Source organism: Bos taurus, chromosome 8, assembly GCF_002263795.3.
Source record: "Bos taurus isolate L1 Dominette 01449 registration number 42190680 breed Hereford chromosome 8, ARS-UCD2.0, whole genome shotgun sequence".
In the NCBI taxonomy this organism is placed as follows: Eukaryota; Metazoa; Chordata; class Mammalia; order Artiodactyla; family Bovidae; genus Bos; species Bos taurus.
In genome coordinates this window covers 111,912,321-111,933,407 of record NC_037335.1, presented here as the reverse complement: position 1 = coordinate 111,933,407, position 21,087 = coordinate 111,912,321, and the positions used below count along the sequence as shown (strand labels likewise).

The window sequence follows — 21,087 nt, the reverse complement described above, 5'->3', positions numbered from 1 at the left end:
TCTTTATTGAATTTATTACAATGTTGTTTCTGTTTCATGTTCTGGTTTTCTGGTTGAGAGGCACATGGGGTCTTGGTTACCCGAGGAGGGACTGAACCCTCAGCCCCTGCGCTGGAAGGTGACCACCGATCACCAGGGAAGTCCCAATCTGTGATAGATACTAATAAATATCATTCCCATCTCTAATTTTTACTAGGAAATTTTAAAAAGACGTTAAAACAATAAGGCTTCTCTGGTGCCTCAGATGGTAAAGAATCTGCCTGCAATGCAGGAGACTCGGAGTCAATCTCTGGGTCGGGAAGATCCCCTGGAGGAGGGCACGGCAACCCACGCCAGTGTTCTTGCCTAGAGAATTCCAAGGACAGAGGAGCCTGGCGGGCTTCAGTCCATGGGGTTGCACAGAGTCAGGCACGACTGAGCGTCTAACAAATACTTACAGTCGTAGAGGTAGAACAATAAACTAGCCCTGATTTTGACAATGAATTTAGTATCTATTTATTTACCCCTTTGTAACATCAAGTTGCACTGTATCTTTAACACAATATTTTATATCAACTTGGGGACAGAAGATTGTGATTATAAGGCATTAGAATGTTCAATCTCAGTCAAATTTTCAAGAGTAAATTTTGGCAGGAAAGTTTTCACGTCCCACATTCTGGCTATCCTAGTAACAGGTCATATAATTCTCTGGATTATTGAACAACGTCTTTTTCAGGTATTTGAACCATACTAAAACAGTTACAGATGGAGTGGACTGGGGCCTCTTGACCCCACATCTCTATCCATAGGATACCTATCTTCAGGCTTCCCAGGAGGTGCTACTGATCAAGAATCTGCCTGCCAATGCAGGAGACACAAGAGACGCGGGTTTGATCCCTGGGTTTGGAAGATCCCCTGGAGTAGGAAATGGCACCGCTTCAGTACTCTTGCCTGGAGCATCCCGTGGACAGGGGAGCCTGGCAGTCTACAGTCCACGGAGTTGCAAAAGGGTGGGATGGCACGGAGCACGCACACCACCCAGGCCAGGCAGAGACCCCAGCCCCCGAGACGCTCAGGCAGCCGGGGTCCCGCACCAGGCAGCTCTTCCTGCACTTGCGTTCTTGCTGGTTCAGGGCCCCAGTCCTGGGCTGGCTCTGTGTCCTTTTCCCCTCCCTACAGGCAGTCTTCCAGCCAACCAACCCAGAGCCCAGCGACTTCTCAACTCCAGGTTCACGGACTCTTCCTCCACGTCTTTCATTTTCTTCCTGCCACCCAGGCTGTAGGCCTGGAAATGCTCTTTTCACCCATCACCCACAGCTGTTTTAGACGCTTACGGTCACCTGTCTGCCTGCAGAGCAGGAACAAGGTGGTCCCAGGAGGAGAGCAGGGATCCAGAATGCGCCTCTCCCTGAACCTGGGTGTCTAAGAACCAGACTCTGGGAACTTACTTAGATGGTGGAGGGTTAGTTTTGCACCTGCAAAGGCAGCTCTGGGATTGGCCCCCGCATCACGTTTGAGATGCTACCTTCAGCATCTCTCACATAAATACCATTTTCGAAAAGCCGTGTGTACTCAGGGCCGTGGAGTGTGCAGAGTCAGGTGTGCAAGAGATGTAAGACGTGAGTGGAAAGGAAGAGACGGGATTTGCTGTGGACAGAGACTGAGATTGCATTTTGGTTCGTGAAGAATTACTTCTGGCCTTGATTGCAGATTCCATGGTGATTTTGTCATAATTACGTGCTAATAATATAGAGCCTAGAAGAATCGGAGTCATGTGTCTGGATACTAACAATGTTTTGGAAGATAAAGGCTGGTGGTTTTGTCCCTGATCATGTGCATGTGAAAGTGTTAGTCACTCAGTTGTGTCTCTTTACAACCCCCTGTAGCCCGCCAGGCTCCTTTGTCCATGGGATTCTCCAGGCAAGAATACTGGAGTGGGTTGCCATTTCCTTCTCCCAGGGATCTTCCCAACCCAGGGATCGAACCTGGTCTCCTGCATTGCAGGCAGATTCTGTACTGTCTGAGCCACGAGGGACGCTGACCACACGCAGCAGGGCATGAAAATGTTGACTGAGTTGGGGCCCTTGTGGTCAGTGTGCAGGGATCCAGAGATGGGCCTCAGGTCCAGGAGGGCGGCCCGGAGGAGGAAGGGGTGTGGCGCCTGCGTCGGACGCAGGGCCTGGCACTGCTCCTCCTCTCTCACCCTGACTGCTCGGCGACTCGGCACCACGTGGGGTGCTACGCCCAAGCCCCTGAGGTGCCTGGAGTTTCTGGTAAAACTGTGTTTTCCTTTCCCTTATGTGTTCCCCAGTTTCTCTCTCTGACTCAGCCTTTGTGCAGTTGTGTGTATGCTTATCAGGCAGCTCAAACTGTGAATGACTGACACAAACAAATGCCCTGAGTCGATTATCTGTAGTTCAAGGATACGGCTTTTGGATAAGGCAGAACATCCAATAAAATGATATTAGAAGTTTAAGTCCCACCCCTTCGTTCTTAACCAAGACTGTAAATCGTGAATTCCCTGAGAATTCAGACTGTTGATGAACTTCACAAGCATCACCCAGCGGTTGGTCCTCCTCTGCCCTCTATTTCTGGTTTCTTAGGAACCCACAGCTCTGCCTTCCTTACCAAGGGAAAACGTCACCCATCTCAGCATCCACAGGAAACCAAATCCCCACTGAAGTGGCAAGACCATGGCTCAGGGCCACGGCCTCCACCCAGGGCCACGGCCACCAACTGAGGCCACCTCCCAGGGCCACGGCTACCAACTGGGGCTACGACCACCGCCCAGGGCCACAGCCACCACCCAGGGACATGACCACCACCCAGGGACACGGCCTTCACCCAGGGCCATGGCCACCTCCCAGGGCCACAGCCACCAACTGGGGCTACGACCACCACCCAGGGCCACAGCCACCACTCAGGGACATGACCACCGCCCAGGGCCATGGCCTTCGCCCAGGGCCACAGACACTGCCCGGGGACACGGGCACTGACTGGGGCTATGACCTCTGCCCACGGCCACAGCCACCACCCAGGGCCATGACCACTGCCCAGGGCCACCACCGCCGCCATGCAGGCCCTCCAAAGCGGTGAAATGGCGCACTGAAACTCTGACCAGTATCTGATTCTCTTAGGAATTATGCTAAAATAAAGATTACCTGGTAGACTTCATTTTACTACCTGAAATCAAATTTCCAAAAAATTTTATTTTTTACATTGTTGATTCCCTTCACCTGCCTCAATTTTTACATGTTCAAATAGCTAGATATCAATCTACTAAAAGAATGTCTTTTATACTCAGCTACAAACTGACATGATGAGTGAGTACAATGAAACTGTAGCCTTAACAGGAGTACATTCATTGAAAAGTGCATCAGTAAAACCTGAGTGCTGGCCGCTCAGTCGTGTCCGACTCTCTGTGACCCCGTGGACTGTAGCCCACCAGGCTCCTCTGTCCATGGAATTCTCCAGGCAAGAACACTGGAGAGGGTTGCCATTTCCTTCTCCAAGTAAAAACCTGAAATGATGGGCAATTTCATCAAGACCCAAACTGAGGCCGCCGCACTGGTCTTATCTGATGATGTCTCAGGTGCGCCGAGCCTCAGCAGGGGGCAAGGTGACACCTGTGTTGGGGGTGCAGGCATTTACGTGCATGAGAGCAGCTGTCACAGCGCAGAAACTGTCTTTTCAAAATGAAAGAGACAAAGCCAGATATAATTGAAATCTCACAAATTTGAAATAGCTACAGTCAGAAGATGTTGATGTGTACAAGAATCTTACCTACTACAAGGACCACCTTTTCAGTCTGAGAAATTCAAATGTCACCTCTTAGTTTAAAATTACTGATAATATATAGCCATTGACAAACAGAACATAGAAAGCCTTACTTGACACCTCAGTGAGACTCCTGGGAGAGAATCTTACCTCTGACATGGCATTCTGAATGGTAATCAGCTTTACATAACAAAGTCTGTGGGCTTCACAGGTGGCCTTAGTGGTAAAGAACTTGCCTGCCAGTGAAGGTAGATGTCAGAGACTCGGGTTTGATCCCTGGGTTGGGAAGATCCCCTGGAGGAGGAAATGGCAACCCACTCCAGTTTCCTTGCCTGCAGAATCCCATGGACAGCGGAGCCTGCTGGGCTCCAGTCCATGGGGGCGCGGAGGGTTGGACATCACTGAGTGACTCAGCAGGCACGCAACAAAGTCCGAAACTTTCTTGTTTTAAAACCAAGGAAACTGAAGCCCGTACAGGTGGCGCTACTGGTAGAGAATCTGCTGCCGATGCAGGAGAGGCAAGAGACGAGCATGTGATCCCTGGGTGGAGAAGATCCCTCAGAAGAGGAAATGGCACCCCACTCCAGTACTCTTGCCTGGAGAATCCTAGGGACGGAGGAGCCTGGCGGGCTACAGTTCACGGGGTCACAAGCAGTCGGACAGGACTGAGTGACTAAGGACATACAGAAGTTAAATAATTCACCCAAAGCCCCGGGTCACTAGTGGCAAAGGGAAGACTGTGTTCTGGGACCCGCAATACGCCTCCTGATTCACTATTTACTTTCCCACTAGTAAAATAGTGGGAATTCCAATAACTGTATACATCATGACTCATGGTGAAAATAACGCCATTTTAAATTTAAAAATTAAAATTATTTTTGTTTTAAAAATTTCCAGTTTGGCTGCTTCTGTGAATATTCTCTAAAATTTCATCTACTTCGTTCCTGCACAATTCAGGGCATTCTGCACTCTCATCAGCATTGAGTCTCAGAGGAGGGTGGAGCCTGGCTGTCTTCAGTTGGCCCAGCCTCAGCCTAAGCACCATTTTCTATACAGGAAGAGGACCCCGGGGAGGTTGTACACACAGCCCGAATCCCACAGGACTCATCATGGGGTCCACAATCATGGGGTGCATTGTGGGTAGAAATACAAAGGCCTGAGTCAATTCTTCGGAGAAGGCAGTGGCACCCCACTCCAGCACTCTTGCCTGGAAAATCCCATGGGTGGAGGAGCCTGGTAGGCTGCAGTCCATGGGGTCGCTAGGAGTCGGACACGACTGAGCGACTTCACTTTCTCTTTTCACTTTCATGCATTGGAGAAGGAAATGGCACCCCACTCCAGCACTCTTGCCTGGAGAACCCCAGGGACGGGGGAGCCTGGCGGGCTGCCGTCTCTGGGGTCGCACAGAGTCGGACACGACTGAAGCGACTTAGCATAGCATAGTCAATTCTTTGGGAAATTCACGAGTATTCCTGCGAAAGTGTGGTTATGACACCTAATTAAAACTAGCTGACATCTAATTAAAACTTTTTAGCCAAATTTAATCATCCCTTCTAGCAGCAATATAATCAAGTTTATCGATTAATCATGAGACGACTGGGCTTCCCAGGTGGAGCTAGTGGTAAAAACTCGCCCAATACAGGGGATGCCGGAGACCTGGGTTCGATCCCCGGGTCGGGAAGTTTCCATGGAGAACATGGCAACCCACTCCAGTATTGCTGCCTGGAGAATCCCAGTTGGCTAACTTGTTTTTCTCCATCGTAAACATAAACCAGTCAGGTTTTAAAAACAGGACTTTACAAAAGAATTTACATATATACTTCATCAAATAGCAAATACTTGAAATAAACCATGTATTTAAATCGGATAATTCGATAATTTTGCACAGTAAGATAATAATATAATACATTAAATATAATAATTTAAGTCACAAAATTCTCTTAACCATGGCTAGCTGTTCCCCCAGTCTGAAACCGTTTCATCGTGGGTGCCCATTAAAATTCCCTGCCTCCCTAAATGCTAGCATGGGGGATTTTGGAGTAATTTGTAATTTTCCCTTGATTTTGCTGAAGGACAATCATCATAATTGCTTGATTTCACCGGTAAATTAGCGCTCAGCTGAAAAGGAAATAGTGAGCGAGGCCGCGAGGACTGTCGCCTGGGGGCTGGAGCACCTGCTGCAGCACCTGGGCCCGCGTACCCAGGCCCGGCCCCGAAGGCTGCTTGGCCGGACGACAGCTCTCAGCCTGGGTCTGGGAGTCCGCCACAGGTGAGCCCTGGCGGGTGCACGCTTCTGACGCACCGGGGCCGCGACCTTCCGCACAAAGGGGAAGCTGCCTCCTACCACAGGGCCGGGGGCCCACGAGACGAGAACCTTCCGGCCGACCTGCCCCTGCCCTGCAGCCTTGGCGTGAAGCCTTGCCGCCACAAGCCCCTCCCTGCTCCATGCTCCCGGTGTCCCCTCATCGTCTGTGCCGCAGGCCTGAAATCTGGGCTGACGGGCAACATCACCTGAGCCCTGGAGCCCCTGAGCCCCTGGAGCCTGGCCCGGCCTGGCCGCTCCGGCCCAGACCGTCCCCCGCAGCCGCCTGGGGCCTGGCCTTCCTCCCCCGGACCGGTCGAGCTTCCCGCTGAAAGACCAGGAAGGCCGTCCTTCGCGCCACCACCCGAGGGTCACCATCCTGAGCTACAGAAGGAGAAAGCGGGACCAGACACCCCGGCCGCCGCGAACCGGGGGCGGGCCGCGCGGACCCCGCCTGTCCCCCGCGGGTGGGCAAACGCTGCCCCAGGCGGCGTCGGAGCGACTCCAAGAGCCCCAGGTCCGGGGGACAGGGGAGCCTCGCCAAGGCGGCGCCCGCGACTCGCGCGGCTCCGCGCCGAGACCGCGGCCTTACCTCCTGTGTCGCGCGTACTTTCCGCTGACGTGGCCGCTGCCGTCACAGCCGGGGGTGGGACAGCTGCAAGAGGAACGGACGGGTCACTCAGGTGCCCCCTGGATGGCGGGCCGGGGGCGGGGGTGCGGACTCACAGGGAAGGCCGGACACTGGGGGGCGGGGGCAGGCCCGGGCCCCGGGGAGCGCGGAAGCCCGCTCTCTATCAAGGGGTGCGTTCTCTGAACCGCCGCTGGGCACACGTGCGGACCACTGACCTGAACAGCTCCTGGATGGCCGGCTCCACGGGAACTGCAGAGAGAGGAAAAGAGACGCTCATTTCTCTTCCATCGCTAGACCCCCCTCCGCCGCTACTCCACCCCACCTGCCACAGACAACCCCCCAGAGGCCCAGATGGAGGGCTTCTGCAGGACGGAGGTGACCCCAGCAGGGCGCCGGGGGCCGGGAGGCACGGACGTACCTCGGACCCCTTTGGATCGCGTGCGATGCCGCTTCTCCTCGGCGTCCACCTCCATCTGCAGGGAGAGAAGGCGGTCAGCGTGCTCCCCTGCTGGGGTCTTAGGGACAGTGTCCCTCTGTGAAGGGGGGGTCGGCCGCTGGGGAAGGGCCAGGCAGTCTACCCGCGATGTTTAAAAATAACAAGCAAGACCTTGGTCCTGCAGGGGCCCTGCAGGGGAAGACTTTGATGAGGACACATGCGGGTCAGTCAACCTGAGTTGCACTTGTACGGAGAATACAATAGACAGCGGTGAGGTTTGCAGGAAGGAAAAACATCCACATATAATGTCCGCCATCTCCTTGTAGCTGAAGTGTTTAACCTGGTCAGGGACCTATGTGGGAAGCAGGGGGTGTCAGAAGGACATGCTTTCTCCTGGCGGCTACTCTCACTGTGGTCTAGCCCTGGGGGCGATTGGCGGCCACCTTGGTCTGAACCATTAGGGTGCTTTCCAGGGTCATGGCCCCTCCTGGTGGTCATGGCAGGACTTACACTTGGAGGTCGCAGAGTGTCTCCATCTACTACCTTGCACAATCCTCACACAATTCTGTAAGGGTGGCATCTATATTCTGCTCCCTTTACCCGGGACTTGCCCAAGATCATCCGTGTGGCAGCTTTGGTGCAGGGCCCCGAAAACCGCCACTGTCTACACTTCCTCCTTGAGTTAAAAGCACACTGCTGGACGGGTGAATGCAAGTAATTTAAACACAGCAAAACCGCTCATTGCAGAACTCCACTCAGCACATCAGAAGGGTCAACAAGAGAAGAGCAGTAAAGATGACAGCTCCTCTCACCAGATCCCACTCTGGCCTGGGTCAATTGTCACCCTGTCCAGCAGGAGATGGGGCTTCAATCTCTGGGTCGGGAAGATCCTCTGGAGAAGGGCATGGCAACCCACTCCAGTATCCTTGCCTGGAAAATCCCATAGACAAGAGGAGTCTGGCGGGCTACAGTCCATGGAGTCGCAAAGAGTTGGACACGACCAAAGTGACTGAGCACACACAGCCAGTGTGGCCAGAGCTGTATTCTAGGTGGGAGAGACATGGCAAAATCACGTGTGCAGGGGGGTGGGGGGGAAGGACGGGAGTCTGGGATTAGCAGATGCAAACTGTCGCGCTAACGGAGGCACAGACAGACAGCAAGGTCCTACTGGGTAGCACAGGAGACTGTTCAGTATCCTGCGATAAACCATAATGGAAGCAGTGTGAAAAACAGTCTGTTATCTATTTATCTGTGTCTATAACCGACTCATTTTGCTCTACAGCAGAAATTAATTGGGCTTCCCTCATAGCTCAGTAGGTAAAGAATCTGCCTGCAATGCAGGAGAATCGGGTTTGATTCCCGGGTAGGGAAGATCCCCTGGAGGAGGAAATGGCAACCCACTCCAGTATTCTTGCCTGGAGAATCCCATGGACAGAGGAGCCTGGTGGGCTACAGTCCATGGGGTTGCAAGAGTCGGACATGACTTAGTGACTAAACCACCACCAACAGAAATTAATACAAGAATTAATACAGGAAATTAATACAAGTAACTCAGCTGTACTCTAACAAAATTTTTTAAAAATTAAAATAAAAAAGAGATACCATGGATGCAGAGTTCACCTCCTCCACAATTTATGACAAGAAACATCAGAATCTGGGAGAAGACTAGTTAGATTCCTGTGACTCTGCTAGCTGATGTTACAGAAAGACCCGGTGGACCTGCTGCTGGAGCAAAGCTTCAGCACGTCGAGACTCTGCAGAGAATCCCTGGAGAACGGGCATCTCTGGCTTGAGCCTTCATATCAACCGACCAACAAATACCTACTCATCACTCTGTGTGCAGAGTAGTAAAAATACATATAATAAAAAGCACAAGCTCATTTAGTGTTTGAAATGTGTGCTGAGCTTTAAGGGAAAACGTCAGGATTCAGGTTAAAAAAAGGGCTGGGGCAGATGTTTCGGGCGAGGGAACAGGATGTGCAAAGGCCTTGGGCAGCTCAGGGGACCTGGGCGCTTGGGTTACTGGGGGTGTGGACCTCAGAGCCTCAGAGGGGCACGGCCAGTCACGCGTGGAGGCGGAGACTCCCCCTTGTCATTTCCTCCTGCTGTACCTGAAATAAGCCTGGGCATCACCTGGGCTGGGGACTTGGCACCACAGGGTGTGGAGGCCATCGCTCTGTGAGATGGAGTCGAAAACCCTGGCTCACTTGCCGGTTGCCTAAGAACTGTTCTACGTTTTACATTTAGGTTTTAATCCTTCTTCGTATATATTGGGGACAAACTTATTTTCTTCTAGGTGGATAGTTAAGCCTGCAACTAACCCCTCAATTAATGAATACCAGCCCCCACTAACATGCGTCTCTTTTTGTGGGAAGGCTCCACCCCAGCTGGTCCCTCTGTGGACACTCTGTTTATTCCAGGGCCAGCCCTGGTTGAGCTCCCGGCCCTGTAGTGTGTTGTGCTCTCTGAGAAATAAGCCTCCATTAACACTGGGATAAACATATATGCAGAACTATATATAAAGTGGATAACCCACAAGGACCTACTACATACCACAGAGAACTGAATTCCATATAAGGAACAGAATCTGAAACAGAACACGTGCAGATTTACGTACGACTGAGTAACTTTTCTGTACACTCCTAGCACAACATTGTAAATTAACTATGAAACTGTTAATCGCTCAGTCACGTCTGACTCCTTGTGACCCCACAGACAGTGTACCCCCAGGCCCCTCTGTGCATGGGATTCTCCAGGCAAGAGTACTGGGGTGGGTAGCCATTCCCTTCTCCAGGGGATCTTCCCGACCCAGGGATTGAACTTGAATCTCCTGCATTGCAGGCAGATTCTTTACTGTCTGAGCCACCAGGGAAGCCCCAACTATATTTCAGTTCAAATAATATATATATATATATATGTGTGTGTGTGTGTGTGTGTATAAATATATCTATTTGTATAAATACTTCATACATTCTTGTAAAAGAATAAACCTCCTCTCTGAAGGTTGCAGGAGATAACTTGTAGACCACGCCTAACGAAGCACTGGGGGAGTCTCTCCCCCTTCAGCCAGTGGGGCCGCCAACTGACATCGTGAGACAGAGGCACACTCCCCTCTCACACAAGTTTCAATGTTCAGAAACTCCCAGAGAGGCTCAGGTTCAGCCAGGTGCGCACAATTCAGGGCATGAGGTGTGCAGGGGTCTGCACTGCCCAGGTTTACACCAGGAGTACAGGCGAGGCCCCTGCCCCGTGCCCACCCCGCTGATGGTCACCTGGCCTTTTCCATCGGAAGTTCAGGCAAGCTGTGCTTTGAATTTGCCCTTCAGGTGGGGCTGAGACCTGAGCTGTAGGAGCTTTGCTGGTGACACAGGAGTGGCAGTATGCAGGCTTCTGACCTATGTATGGGCTCTGGACTCCCCTGGGCCTGGGGAAGGGGCAACCGGGTACCACCGCGTGGGTTTCTGATTCTCTCTGTAGTGAATCATGCTTAGAAAAATCACCATGAAGGAACTATTTCAGCATACATTTAAAAAAAATTTAAGCCCAATGTTTATTTTAAAAATAAAGAGAGTGTTTTGGGGGAGCTTTAAATGGTTTTATACTTAAAGCCTAGAATGTAAGAAATTTGCTGTTGAACCAATGAAAGCCATAGAACGACTCAGTGAATTGTGTTGTAAATTGTTAACTTTACATCCGGAGCAGGACTTATTTTATTCTTTGATCCCCGTGGTAAAAGATGCACTGGTCAGGCTGAGCTGTACTGAAGATAACAATATTAACTGCACCAAAAAGCTGCACATTCATGGATTCCATCAAGCTTTGGAGGCTGAGCAACTTCCAGGCCACAACCGTGTCCCCAGGAGGGGCTGGAAGTGGGGTCCAAGAGCATGAAGACCACTGTCCTCCTAACCCGCATTCCCCACCGTCACGCTCTCCCTCTGCACAGACGGGGAGGAGGAACCCTGGGGCTTCGGTCTCCGCGGTGGGCAGCTCAGACTTGACCCAGAGCCTGAGCTCCCAGCTCCCTCCTCCACTCCCTGGCCACTCACAAGCAGAAGCCGCTTTGTCATCAGCCATTAGCCGGCCCTGCCTCTCACCCACTGCCCCCAACCTGCGGCCACTCACTGCTCCAGTATCATCAGGCGGGGAGGAGGCAGCAGGCAGCGGCGGGACCTGTGTGGCAGTGGGATAGTCAGGGAAGGTGTAATGCAGAGAAACGAGGCGCTTCTGGCACCACCAAGCTTGCAGATCAAGCTGAGTAGAGCCGTTCCTGCCAGCTGCCCTGTCCCCAGTCTCCGTCTCCTAGGTAACTGAGACCCAGCTCCACGCACAGCTTCACATGATGGGAGCTGCTTCCTCATCTCAATGCAGACTCTGGGAAGTTTGGGTTCATAAGAAATCTACCAGGAAAGATCAGGGAGAATCAGAGATGATGGATGTAGGCATCCTTGAGTAGCTGCTGGGGGAGCTGGGTTACCTTGCAGGAAGTCTTCTCTCCCAGGAATGGAGGCAGCGTGACTCCGTGGGCAGGACACAGGCCCACAGTCAGGTCTCTCTGCTCTGGTCCGGGTTCTCCCCAGCCTGCAACTGTGGCGAAGTCACTTAATTTCTCTGTGCCTCGATTTCTCCATCTACAAAACAGGGACCACATGGTAAACACCTAGTGACTTCATGACGACACCAGGAGGACACGTGGATAGAGAGCGTGCCCTCTGCAGTCACCACGGACCCTCCAGCTTGCCCGAGGGACCGTGTCTGCTGTCCTATCGATGGACAATGATCCCTGAGAGAAGTGTCCTTCTGGACTTGGGGCTCCTGCTCAGACTCCGAGAAAGGGTCTCCCTTGGGTTGTCTGGGAAGACTTGTTCCCTGCTAGCCGAGTCATTCGTGCAGGCTGGGGACATTCGCCAACTGAGAAGGTTCTAGAACTCCTGGTCCGGGGGACGAGTGCTGAGCCCTCCAGACCTCCTTACTGGATTCTCCTCTCCACGTCTGGGGCAGGAGCAGGCCCCGGCACACAGCAAAGTCATTCCAAACCAGAATCTGAGGGTGACCCTGTTTATTTAGTCTGTGACTTCTCCAGGGGGCTCAGGGGCTATCAGACACGGCTGGTCTCTGTGACGTCTGTGGAGCCAGGGGACTCTGGTCAACACCACTTTCTTGTCCATTACATCATTTACCTGTCAACCAAATGACCCTAACTTTCGGAGTGAAGAAACCCACATTCAGAGGTTGAGACTCTTTTTTCAAAGCTCCATAGTTAGCTGTTGGGAGAGCCATGGAGAATCTGCGCACTCTTGCTTGAAGGTCTAGGGCTGTCCCAGGGCTGCCGGGTGTTCACACCATCCCCCTCCCCACACCAGGCAGGACTGTCCCAGGGCTGCTGGGTGTTCACACTGCTCCCTCTCTGCCCCCCACCATGGGAAGAACTGAGACCAGGAGCAAGGAATCTGAGTCCTGGGGTCCCAGATGAGCCTTTGGGTGGTGACTTTCACCCAAAAATGTTTCACCCCAACAGGTGCCGTGGACACTCCCTCATACTGGTTTGCCATTCTAAAGGGCCCACTGCCGCTCACTCCTGTTTTATAGGAACTGAAAACCTCTCAGCACACTAACCCATTTGTCATAGACAACAGCAAAATGCTCAAGTGGGACATCAACTGGCTTTGTAATTCCTGTTTTGAACAACAGGCAACTAGGTAGTTGAGTCAAATAAGAAAGAGTCAGAGGCTTTTGGGTCACTGTCCTTGGAACTCAGCCATCCTTCCTGTTACCTGGGAGCCCATTGCCCTGTCTGCCTCTGTTGACCTTAGAGCTGAGCTGTAAATCCTTCCCTTTTACACTTAATCTTCCCAAGGCCTGATTTCATCACACAGACAAGGACTGAGTCTGCACCTGTGTGTCTTGCAAGGACACAAACCGCAGAGGACTTAAACTCATAAATTCCCAGAAAGAGAAAGGAATTACACCAGATTTGTCTTCCTTCTTTTCGACTTTGCCATTTAGAACAAAAGAACATCCCCCCACCTCCTCCTCGGAATACCTTTCCCCAAACTCTTCCTGCTTCATCTGTCCCAGGGCTCAGCACTCGGGTCCCCAAGACTCCGGAGCAGCCAAATCGCCCGTCTTTGTCTTGGGTGCTGCACCCAGGGCTGGTTAAAACGGCTTTGTTGATAGAGAAAAGAAAAAGGAAGCGAGAGAAGGCAAAAGGAAGATAGTGCTCCTGTGCACTGGTGCAGGATGAATCCTAAATCTAACCGGGCAGATTATGTTATACAAGTGACCAGTAAAATGTTTAATGGTTAAAAGATTTGAAGTCAGATGGACTTGGCTCACAAAAGCACTACCACTTACTTCCTCATAATCTGAGCTCGTTGTTCATAAGCATAAATCTCCTGGAATTTTTCAATCTCTAAATTAGATAATATACAAGAAGGATCTAGCTAACCATAAAGGCTCAGTGAATGGTAGCAAATTTACATAGTATCACTGTATATATATTTACTAATATGCCTACATAACATCTCTGAGTTCCACTTTCTCATTTACAGCCACGGTGATGTAAATAGCTCCTAAATGGGGATGTCTTTAATTAACTAGCATTTCTAGGGGGGTCACTCGCCTGCACTCTGCTAGACTTGAGTGATTCAGTATAAAACAAGATAGAAACGACATTGCTATGTGAGTGTATGGGAACAACAGAAGAAAGAACAATGAAGAGTTAGATCAGCACAGTGGTACCTATAATATGCAAAAACTAGTTTATTTGGGGTGTAAAGAAAAAGAGAGGATGAAAGAACTGAAAAAAAAATCCCCCAAAACTTTAAAACAGTAGGTTTGGGTAAAATAGAAATTCCATACCTATCACTACAATAGGTACTGGTAACACCAGTGATTGAGAAAACAGAATATAATCCACTGAAGGGTTCCCTGGTGGCCTCAGATGGTAAAGAATACACCTTCAACACAGAGATATGGGTTCGATCCCTGAATTGGGACAATCCCCTTGAGGAGGGAATAGCTACCCACTCCAGTATTCTGGCCTGGAGAATCCTATGGATGGAGAAGCCTGGCAGGATACAGTCCATAAGGTCACAGAGTCAGACACAACCAATCAAGTAATACTTTCACTTTTCAAATCTACTAAAACACAGATTAAAACAAGTTAGTACATGGACAACACTCAGTTTTGATACTATGAAATATGCGGATGTTGGCCTTTCTAAAATAAATTGTTTTCTAAAACTGTAGCTATAAGAACACTTTACAAGCAGCAGATATTCAACTCAGTGTGAGTAACATTATCAAGAAATACGCATATAAATAGCTCATGATATTTAAAAATTAAACAATTAAGTTATATATGAACAAGTGACAAGCAAACTTAATTATGGATCAACTCCTATTCTCAGCGTAAATTATACCGGGTTTGAGATTCTGGTTTGCTCCAGTTGTCACATAAACCCGTGGCACACCTGCGGGCATATGCTCTGGAAACCAGAGTCGCGCTGCAGAGGACGTAGGAGAGCAGAGGCCACGAGGCCAGGGAGCCCCTGGAGGGCGCATGATGATGTCATTAAACTAGGAGGCGGCTCCCTGTGGCCAGACCCGAGTCTCTGCTGCAGGAAGACAGAGGTTCCCTCCCAGGGACAGGCTGAGTTCCACCCACACCCACCCCTGCAGCCACGGCTGGGTCAGGTGTCCTGCCCAGGTGCCGCCAGGATTCAGAACCGAACCGATTCCCTCTTTGTGGAAGCCGAGCTTGTTTTTTTTTTCTTTAACATTAAAAGTCAACGGCATCGCTTTTTGGTCTTCTCCCTAAGATCAAGCGTAAAAGTCAGTGGCAGACATTTTCTCTGGGACATTTATTTAGGAAATCAGAGTCTCAGAGTGATTATTATTATTTTTTGCTTTTGAAAATCACACATCACACGTGTCTGCACCAAGCGTGTGCAAGGAGGAGACGCAGCTCCCAGGGGGCTCTCAAGGCATCGCTTGCCCCTCGCCCTCGGGACACCAGGGCGGGGCGAGGGCAGCTCCCTGGGTTTCTGCTCCATCTCGTTGCCAGCAGCGCGGGCATTCTGCCCTCGCCCTCACCCTCTCCCTAACTCCGGGCATGCGGGTCACTGAGGAAACGTATTCTCCGCTCCTGCTGCTCAGCACTCGGTGCACACACGACATGAAACCTGCTGGTTGCTGAGAAAGTGCTTCTTCCTTCCTTTTTAACTTCTCCTTTATTGTCTTTACTGTGTGTGCGTGTGTTTTGAATGTCTACTAAATGCATTTGAATTGTCCTATGTATCGTCCTGGCAGGGCTTTCCCAGTAGCCCAGCAGTAAAGAATTCACCTGCAAGCAGGAGACCCAGGTTCGATCCCTGGGTCGGAAAGATCCCCTGGAGAAGGGCCTGGCAACCCCCTCCAGTATTCTAGCCTGGAGAATCCCATGGACAGAGGAGCCTGGAGGGCTACAGTCCATGGGGTCACAAAGAAATGGACAGGACTGAAGCGACTTAGCACGTAGCACTCACGCATCCTGCTGATAAGTAGATCTTATTATGCTTGGCTTTTTCATTTTCTTTTTTTTTTCATTCTTTATCTTTCTTCTCCATCTTTCAGAAAGTTTTTCCAAATATATCTTTCAGTTCTTCAACTGCATTTTAAAATTTCAAGAGTCCTATTTTATATGCCCAAATTGGCTTTGTCTCAGTTACATGTTTGCATTTATTTTGGTGATTGTTTGTCTTCGCAAGAGGACCATCTCTCTCCTCAGACGCAGTCCCTGTCCCCTCTGGGTGAAGCAAGGGCAGTCCCACCGCTAGGTGGCTCAGGGGTCCTCACTGTGCTCCCCCAGCATCTCGTGATCCTTTTTACCCCAGAACTTACATCATACATTCACTCATCTCATTCATGTCTTCTCCTTTGTGGCTTTTCTTATTTCTGACAAAAAATACATTACCACTTAGTAGTGTAACAGCTTGCTTTCTCATCTGTTTGAAGTGGTGCAGAACCCTCCTTTCACATTTTGGACATTTATAGGAAACAGTGCACCGAGGACATTTAACGCCCCTGCTTCTCAACAGTCCTCTGAAGGAGCATCTTCAGTCCCTTCTGCCGAGGAAGCTCCACCAGACAAGGTCGGAGCAGCCCCGTGGGGACCCCAGCATCAGTGTGGTCACTGAAGTCCGACCAGGCCGGACGAGAGGAGGAATTACAAAATGGCCACAAGGCTGGTGACATGGACGCACCGCACATCCTTCCAGGATACCAACTGAGAAAGAAGCGTTCGCACTTACTGTGGTTCAGCTGGAGCCTGGTGAGGATTAAGTGACTTGATCCTTCAGAAACAAGATGTGGGGAGCGTGTCCCATCAGGCGTCTGTCGAGTGCTGGGGACAGCAAGGACAGAGCCAGGCAGCATCACTGCTCAGGGGACCCTGGCGGGACAGACCGTCAGTCCCTGGGTGGCGGGATGTTGGAGCGGGGAGAGGGCTGGGGAGATGGCTGGGGAAGGAGAGTGAGGGGCAGGGGAGGGCACAGCCCTTGGGGAGGTCCCCTGGGAACCTCGGACGGACCAGGGGACTCCCCCTCCTGCCTCTCAATGAGCAGCCAGGTTACCTCGGGTTAGGGCAGCCCCTACCTGTCTTGGTGTGGATTTCAGGAGGCAGATGGCAATTACGCAGCATCTACCTGCTTAAATGATCTGAAGGGGGTGGTGATAAAGAGTCCACAGGCCCCCAGCAGGGCGGCGGGGGTGGGCTTTGAGGAGCCTGACCCTGCCCCTGTCCCTTTGAGGAGCGGGCTGAGCCGAGTCCATGTCCCAGGAGTAAGACCAGCAGCTGCTGTTCGGCTCCGAGGCCCCAGGACTCAGCGCAGAGTCACCGTGGGAGCATCCCTGAGGCTTCTCTTCCCTGAGCACATCCGACACACGCCCCGTGGCTCTCCCGCCCACTCCCCACCTTCTCCTGGCATGCGTCCCCGGGACGGTGGAAATGAGAGAGCAGCCTAATTCCTGGCAACACGGAAGGCAGTGGGTTTCTCACTCACCCTCTTTCCAGAGCAAGTGGGGAGAGTGAGTCGGTTTTTGTCAAACAGCCTCAGGTTCTGCCTTGATCAGCGGCCCCCCAGGCTTGAGGTCTGTGGACCCAGCTGCTCTGAGTCCCAGGTTCTCTTCCTGACGTGGGTCCAAATCCTGCCCATTAGGTGGTGGGAAATTAAATGAGGTGACGGCTAAGATGCCCAGCACCAGACCCACGTGGGACCAGCTTCCTGGGCTGTGGAATCATCACCATCAGCATCAAGGTCTGTCGATGTCTCACCCAGCCTGACTGCCAGGGTTGAGCTGGGTCTTAAAAGGTCGTGGGTGGAAATCCTAATCCCCAGACCTGGGAACGTGGCCTTGACTGTAACTAGAGTGGCTGCAGATCAAGTGGGGGTGACGGCACACAGGATAGGGGGGGCCCACTCCAGCGTCACTGGCGTTCTGATAAAAGGGAACTTGGACACAGGGATGCTGGCAGGGAGAGGGTCTTGTGACCGTTACTCAGGGCTCTGGTGATGCATCTACAAACCAAGGACACTGAAGGTCGTCAGCAAAGCCCCAGAAGCTAGGGAAGGGGCCTGGGGCACCCCCTCCTCCCCACGGCCTCAGAAGGAACCAGCCCAGCCTGAGCTTGGGCCATGGGTGCGAGTCCATCCTCCAAACCGTGAGACACTGACTGTGCTGCTTAGGCCCAGGGCTGCCCCAGCTGCTGAGCAGAGGCACGGGTCTCCTTGCTCCGCCCCTTCGGAGGCCCGGCCCCCTGGAGGCCCGGCCCCCTGGAGGCCCCGCCCCCTGGAGGCCCCGCCCCTGGAGGCCCGGCCCCCTGGAGGCCCCGCCCCCTGGAGGCCCGGCCCCCTGGATGCCCCGCCCCCTGGAGGCCCGGCCCCCTGGAGGCCCCGCCCCCTGGAGGCCCGGCCCCCTGGAGGCCCCGCCCCCTGGAGGCCCGGCCCCCTGGAGGCCCCGCCCCCTGGAGGCCCCGCCCCCTGGAGGGCCCCGCCCCCTGGAGGCCCCCGCCCCTTCGGAGGCCCCGCCCCTTCGGAGGCCCCGCCCCTCGGTTGGCTCGCGGGGTAACGCATTTCCAACACTGGGATTAGGGACTGTGGCTCTACCCCAACCTGATCTTCCTCACTCCCTTCCTGGCTCTTACTTCAAAGCCACCACAAACGATCCCCTTTGAGGGCTGTTCATTTTGATGGAGCTAAAGGTCAAAGGTCACAGTCACATCCAACCATGAGGCCCATGACCCTGGTTCCACCTTCCAGGCTGAGGGGCATTTTTAGGCAAACTTCAGATTGCCCTTTAACCCTCAGATCAGGCCCCAGAAACTGTCCAGCTGTCTCTGCGGAATGGTGGGATGTGACCTGCAAAGAGTACATCTTGGAGTATCATTTTTTTGTCTTTCCCTCAGTTCCTTGTCAGTGAGCCTTCTCCATGACCCGAAGGAGGATTAAGTCCTGTCGGGCAGCACTCAGGAGTTGCGGCTTCCGCAGTGAAGCCCTGAGGTTCAGAGCCGGGTCTCGGCGTGGAGAGAAGGCGCTCGGGCGCAGGTCCCCAGAGGTGGTGGGGATGAAGGCCTCGGGGGCACCTGGCAGAGACGCCAGGGCAGAGGGCCTGAGGCATCTCTGCGCCCCGGGCGAGCTCTGTGCAGGTGCGAGCCTCTGGGAGAGGCTGGACCGCGCCCGTGTCCGGAGCGGCCCTCAGGTTCTCGGCCGGCGCGGATGGCCAGTAAAAGAAACAGCGTCTCCCCCGGGGCGGCCTGGGTCCCGCCTATGGGTTCCCCACACCCGCGGTCCGTCTGTGTTCCGAGCTGGGGGGCTTCTACGCAGAACTGTGCGGACGGTGTTCTGTTTCCGCCCATGCGGGCCCGCGTGTGAAGGCTCGCCTGGCTCAGACGACCTGGGGGAGAGGAGACCCTCGGCCGTCACCACGTGGTGAAGCGCCGGCAGACGGGGTCTTGCCCCTGAAGACACAAGGCTTCCTTTCTTTTTCAGCCAGCGGGGCAGAGCCCGGTCGGACGGCAGGTGAGAAAGCTCCGAGTGAGCGCTCCTCCTGCTTGGAGGTTAGGGGACCCTCGGACAAGCGTCCAGACTCACAATCAACCCGCGCTTTCAGCCACAGGCGTTAGAATCAACACGGGATATGTTTCCTGAGGTGAGACCGTCATTTGAAGAGAAACGTGAAGCTCTGATAAGATTAAACATGATTGGCTGCCTTAGGAATCTTCGAAACCACCTAATTTTAAAGTCTCTCAATTAAAACAAAAATTCAAGGCAAACGCTTTCTTGCCAACTTGCTTTCCTTATATCTGGCAAACTTGGCCTCTCTACTGAGAAGATATTTTACATTGATTTAAAAATACTTGCCTCAAAACAAATGCCAATTTCAAATAATTCTGAAATTTTTGATCCTGACTGCAGACACAGCATTAACATGTTGTGTCTCCCGTCTGCTCTCACTGAGGTGTTTTCTCAAGCCCACCAAACCCCGAGTCTTAGGCAGCCCTGGACACGTGGGTCCTCTTACTGGCCTGGGGGCCCCTTCTTTCTGCGGCTGATGCAACTCACCGCCTAATTTCCAAGCTGTGCTTTCTATCCCCAAATTGAGACACCCCCAAGACTCTGTTCCTGAGCCTCTCGTCTCATCCTTGGCAATTTCTTTGACCGCATGAATTTAACTTTTACCTCTAGTTAAACAACACAAAGTTCCACTTCCAAGCCTATTTTCCCATCATGTATCTCCTGAACTTCAAGTGTCTGCCCCACCCCTCAACCCAGAAATCCAGGGGCTCCTCAGACTTAGCGCCCAGGTTTGTCCACACCATCCTGACCTTCGCGGTCGCTTTCCTTGAGCAGAAAACCACCGTTCACTCTCTCCACGCCCCTTGGAATTTTCAGTCAGCTGCGAGGTTGTGAAGTCTTTCCATCTCAGCTCTGAGATGACTCTCAAGCTCCCCTTTGGCCTTTCCCTGTTCCTTCTACCCACCCCCTCCCCTTCTGGGCTCTGGGCTGCACTGCCTGGGCCTGCCACCCCGAGTCTCAACCATCCTCGGCCCTTTATTGTTTTCACGATGGGAAAACTTTAAAAAATCTTGTCCAGAAACCCCACCTATAAGATAGCTGGAAGTGAAGTGACTCTCAGGATGAAGTGAGGTGGGACGGGGGGTCTCACTGGCTCTCTCAGTTGAGGCCTAGCAGAGTTTAGATGAGAAGTCCCTTCTGCTCAGAGTCCTGGGGTGGTCCACCCCCAAACCGACGTGAATACGGAACTCCCCCCATCTGAGGTCTGAGTTCCAACCCCACGGCAGTGCCGCTTCCTGAACTGCGGGATCCTGAACGTGCTCCACATCGCGTTTACCCAGCATGGTGTTTCACACCCAAAAGTGCCCCGTGGCATCTATTGAATTGAAACCACCTTAAAACCCAGCACATGTAAGAGACATCCAGTCTGCCTTCTACATAAAAGAAGGCACAGATAACTCGGAAGATCAGCAGCGTGATTTTTCTCATCAAGGGGAACAGACTGGGGGAATTTTGAGATCTCTTGAGAACAGCTATCGGATTGTTTTCAATGGGTGCATAAATATGCAGCAGGCTGCTGAGCCGGCAGCTCTGGGGCTCCCAGTGGGCTGACCTGTGAGGACTGACGCCACCTGCCTCACTCGCTGCTGCCACGGGGCGAGGGCATCCATTCACACCCATTTACATACAGCATTCCTGTCACCCAGCTCCCAAGCCTGCGTACGGATTAGATAGTGTGACCTATGGCAATTATATTCAAACCCGATATTCAGAGCAAGATACCAGAAGCACAACAAAAATCTAAACCAATCAATTACGAGCCTGATTAGGACAAAGACAGGCAGAGCCTCAGGGAGAGACGGAGAAGCCTGCAGCTGGGTGAGGGGCGTGTCTTCTCACACCTGGG

General features: G+C 52.5%; 1 protein-coding gene across 2 annotated transcripts in view; it reads right to left on the bottom strand.

Moving 5' to 3' along the window:
* Window positions 1-21,087, bottom strand: part of MYT1L (myelin transcription factor 1 like) — a 421,026-nt gene that overhangs the window by 154,002 nt on the left and 245,937 nt on the right. Inside the window, exons 5-8 of one of the 2 annotated variants that reach the window (XM_024995855.2) lie at window positions 11,603-11,756; window positions 7,108-7,162; window positions 6,905-6,938; window positions 6,651-6,713 (exon numbers count right to left, since the gene is read on the bottom strand). In XM_024995855.2, the coding sequence (XP_024851623.1) occupies window positions 6,651-6,713; window positions 6,905-6,938; window positions 7,108-7,162 (152 nt within the window). In that variant the 5' untranslated portion in view covers window positions 11,603-11,756. 2 annotated transcript variants of the gene reach the window in all.